Raw genomic sequence first — 2,701 nt, 5'->3', positions numbered from 1 at the left:
CGCGCGGGGCCGGAGGCTGAGGAGGAAGCGGAGCTGGGCGATGCGGAGGTCGGGGTTCTTGGGGAGCCCCTCCTCCTCCAAGTTCTCCAGCGGCATGGCGGTAACGACGGGACGGGGCAGCTCGGGCTCCGGGAGGCGGCGGCGGCGGCGCGGCCCAGTGACTCAGCCGCGACGGGCGGAAACGGCGGGGCGCTTCCGCCTCACAGCGCCCCCTGCCGGCCCGGAGGCCTGCGCGGGGGGGGGAGAGAGTGCGCATGCGCAGAGCTTGCCGGCCAGGAGGGGGGGTGCGCGCAGTGTGAGGACGCGCATGCGCAGTGCGGCCTATAGGGGGCAGAGCAGGCGCAGGCTATAGGAGTGCGGTGCCTATAGGGGTGCGGTGCCTATAGGCGCTGCGGGCTCCGTGCGGGTTGCTGGGGATGTCATCTACTGCGAGCTATAGGGGCAGAGCAGGTGCAGGCTATAAGGGTGCAGTGTCTATAGGCGCTGGGGGCTCCCTGCGGGCTGTTGGGGATGTGTCACGTAGTGCGAGCTATAGGGGTGCGGTGTCTATAGGCGCTGTGGGCTGCCGAGGCTGTTACGTAGTGCGAGCTATAGGGGCAGAGCAGGCGCAGGCTATAGGGGTGCGGTGTCTATAGATGCTGCGGGCTCCGTGTGGGTCCCTGGGGCTGTCGCTGTCACGTAGTGCGAGCTATAGGGGCAGAGCTACAGGCTACAGGGATGTGGTGTCTATAGGCGCTGCAGGCTCCGTGCTGGTTGTTGGGGCTGTCACTGTCAGGTAGTGAGAGCTGTAGGGGCAGAACAGGAGCAGGCTATATGGGTGCAGTGTCTATAGGTGCTGCGGGCACCGTGCGTGGTGCCAGGGCTGTGTCATGTAGTGCGAGCTATAGGGGCAGAACAGCAGCGGGCGCAGGCTATAGGGGTGCGGTGTCTATAGATGCTGCGGGCTCCGTGTGGGTCCCTGGGGCTGTCGCTGTCACGTAGTGCGAGCTATAGGGGCAGAGCTACAGGCTACAGGGATGTGGTGTCTATAGGCGCTGCAGGCTCCGTGCTGGTTGTTGGGGCTGTCACTGTCAGGTAGTGAGAGCTGTAGGGGCAGAACAGGAGCAGGCTATATGGGTGCAGTGTCTATAGGTGCTGCGGGCACCGTGCGTGGTGCCAGGGCTGTGTCATGTAGTGCGAGCTATAGGGGCAGAACAGCAGCGGGCTATAGGGGTGCGGTGTCTATAGGTGCTGTAGGCTCTGTGCTGGGTGTTGGGGCTGTCACTGTCACGTAGTGCGAGCTATAGGGGCAGAGCAGGAGCAGGCTATAGGGGTGCAGTGTCTATAGGTGCTGGGCCTCTCACTGTCACATAGGCCGAACTATAGGGACGGAACAGAAGCAGGCTATAGGGGCTGTGGGCGCATGGAGCCAGCCATAGGGGCTGGGGGTGTGCCTGCTATAGGGGCTGCAAACGCACGGGCTGTAAGGGGTGCAGAACAGCCGTGCAGGCTATAGGAGCTGGACATGCATAGTGAGGGCTGTAGGGGCTGCCCATGCAGGGTATGGGCTATAGGGGCCGTGCAGGCGCAGTCTATAGGGGATGCACAGCACGTTGTCCCTGCTCTCCCTGTCACCGCGGCTCTGGTGTGTTTTCCTCTGGTTTCTCTAAAAACAGCTTCTCGTGTGCTCGGTGCCGTGGACACGGGGCAGGGAGAGGGGCTCACACGGGATCTTTGCCATGAAAAAAAATAATTGTAGGTTTGTAGCCTTCCTGGTTGCAGAAAAAAAGCTGGAATGTGTTACCCCAAAACAGTCCCGTGGCTCAAAAAAAGCAAATAAAAGGGGTTTAAAGCACCCAGGTTTTGGTTGCATCTCACTGGGATTGGGGGAGCGTCACTCCTGACCTCTGGTCACATTGCCATTTACTTGTCGTTCAGCTTTTTTTAACGTTTTTCTATCTCTGTATTAAACATTTTTATCTTTTCTGGCCTCTGCTGGCACCAAGGTCCGGGGCAGGTTCCTGGGGAGTGCCCTCTGCCCTGGTGGTGGGGAGCCAAGCTGTGCCCATGGGCTGGTGGCAGCAGGGATGGGTGACCACCATAGGTGACCCCCCACCCTCATCCCTGGTCCTGCCCTGCAAAGGGTCTGTGCCAGTGGAGCGGCTCCAGCAGGGCCCCTCCGGGTGCTTTTTGGTTTTAAATTATGTCTTTTGCTGGAATTGGGTGTGAAACACAAGGCTTTTTGCCGATACCTCTATTTTGAGGTTGGGTTTCTCGTCCAGGTCATGGGAGAGACTATTCCCTCATGACCCCCCACCCTCATCCCTGGTCCTGCCCCTGTGCAGTGGAGCAGCCCCATCAGGGCCCCTCCGGTGCTTTTTGGTTTTAAATGGTGTCTTTTTCTGGAATTGGGTGTGAAAAACAAGGCTTTTTGCTGATACCTCTATTTTGAGGTTGGGTTTCTCATCCGGGTCATGGGACAGACTATTCCCTCGTCTGTTCTGGCACGGTGCATTCCTAAGATTGGATAGGATTCCATAAGATTCTTTATATTGGGTGGGAATTATTTAGAAGTTTGCTGGAAAGATCCGTTGCCTGCTGCGTTTTTGATAAGTGCTGAGATTTGTTATGTTGATCCTGATTTCCCCCCCACTCTTGTTTAACTCATTGCCTTGCAGTTCTAGTGTTTTAGAATGAAGCAAAGGAGAATCTGTGTTTGAAG

At 58.1% G+C, this 2,701-nt stretch overlaps 1 protein-coding gene across 1 annotated transcript in view; it reads right to left on the bottom strand.

The window, feature by feature from the left end:
- PSMD6 (proteasome 26S subunit, non-ATPase 6) overlaps positions 1–186 on the bottom strand; it is an 8,251-nt gene extending 8,065 nt beyond the window's left edge. Inside the window, exon 1 of the mRNA XM_014946899.1 lies at positions 1–186. This exon is cut by the window's left edge and continues 17 nt beyond it. Within this exon, the coding sequence (XP_014802385.1) occupies positions 1–96 (96 nt within the window). The 5' untranslated portion in view covers positions 97–186.
- Between the last annotated feature and the right edge of the window lie 2,515 nt (positions 187–2,701).

This window comes from Calidris pugnax, unplaced genomic scaffold (assembly GCF_001431845.1).
Source record: "Calidris pugnax isolate Ruff unplaced genomic scaffold, ASM143184v1 scaffold81, whole genome shotgun sequence".
NCBI classification, from domain to species: domain Eukaryota; kingdom Metazoa; phylum Chordata; class Aves; order Charadriiformes; family Scolopacidae; genus Calidris; species Calidris pugnax.
This window is presented reverse-complemented; position numbering and strand designations above follow the sequence as displayed.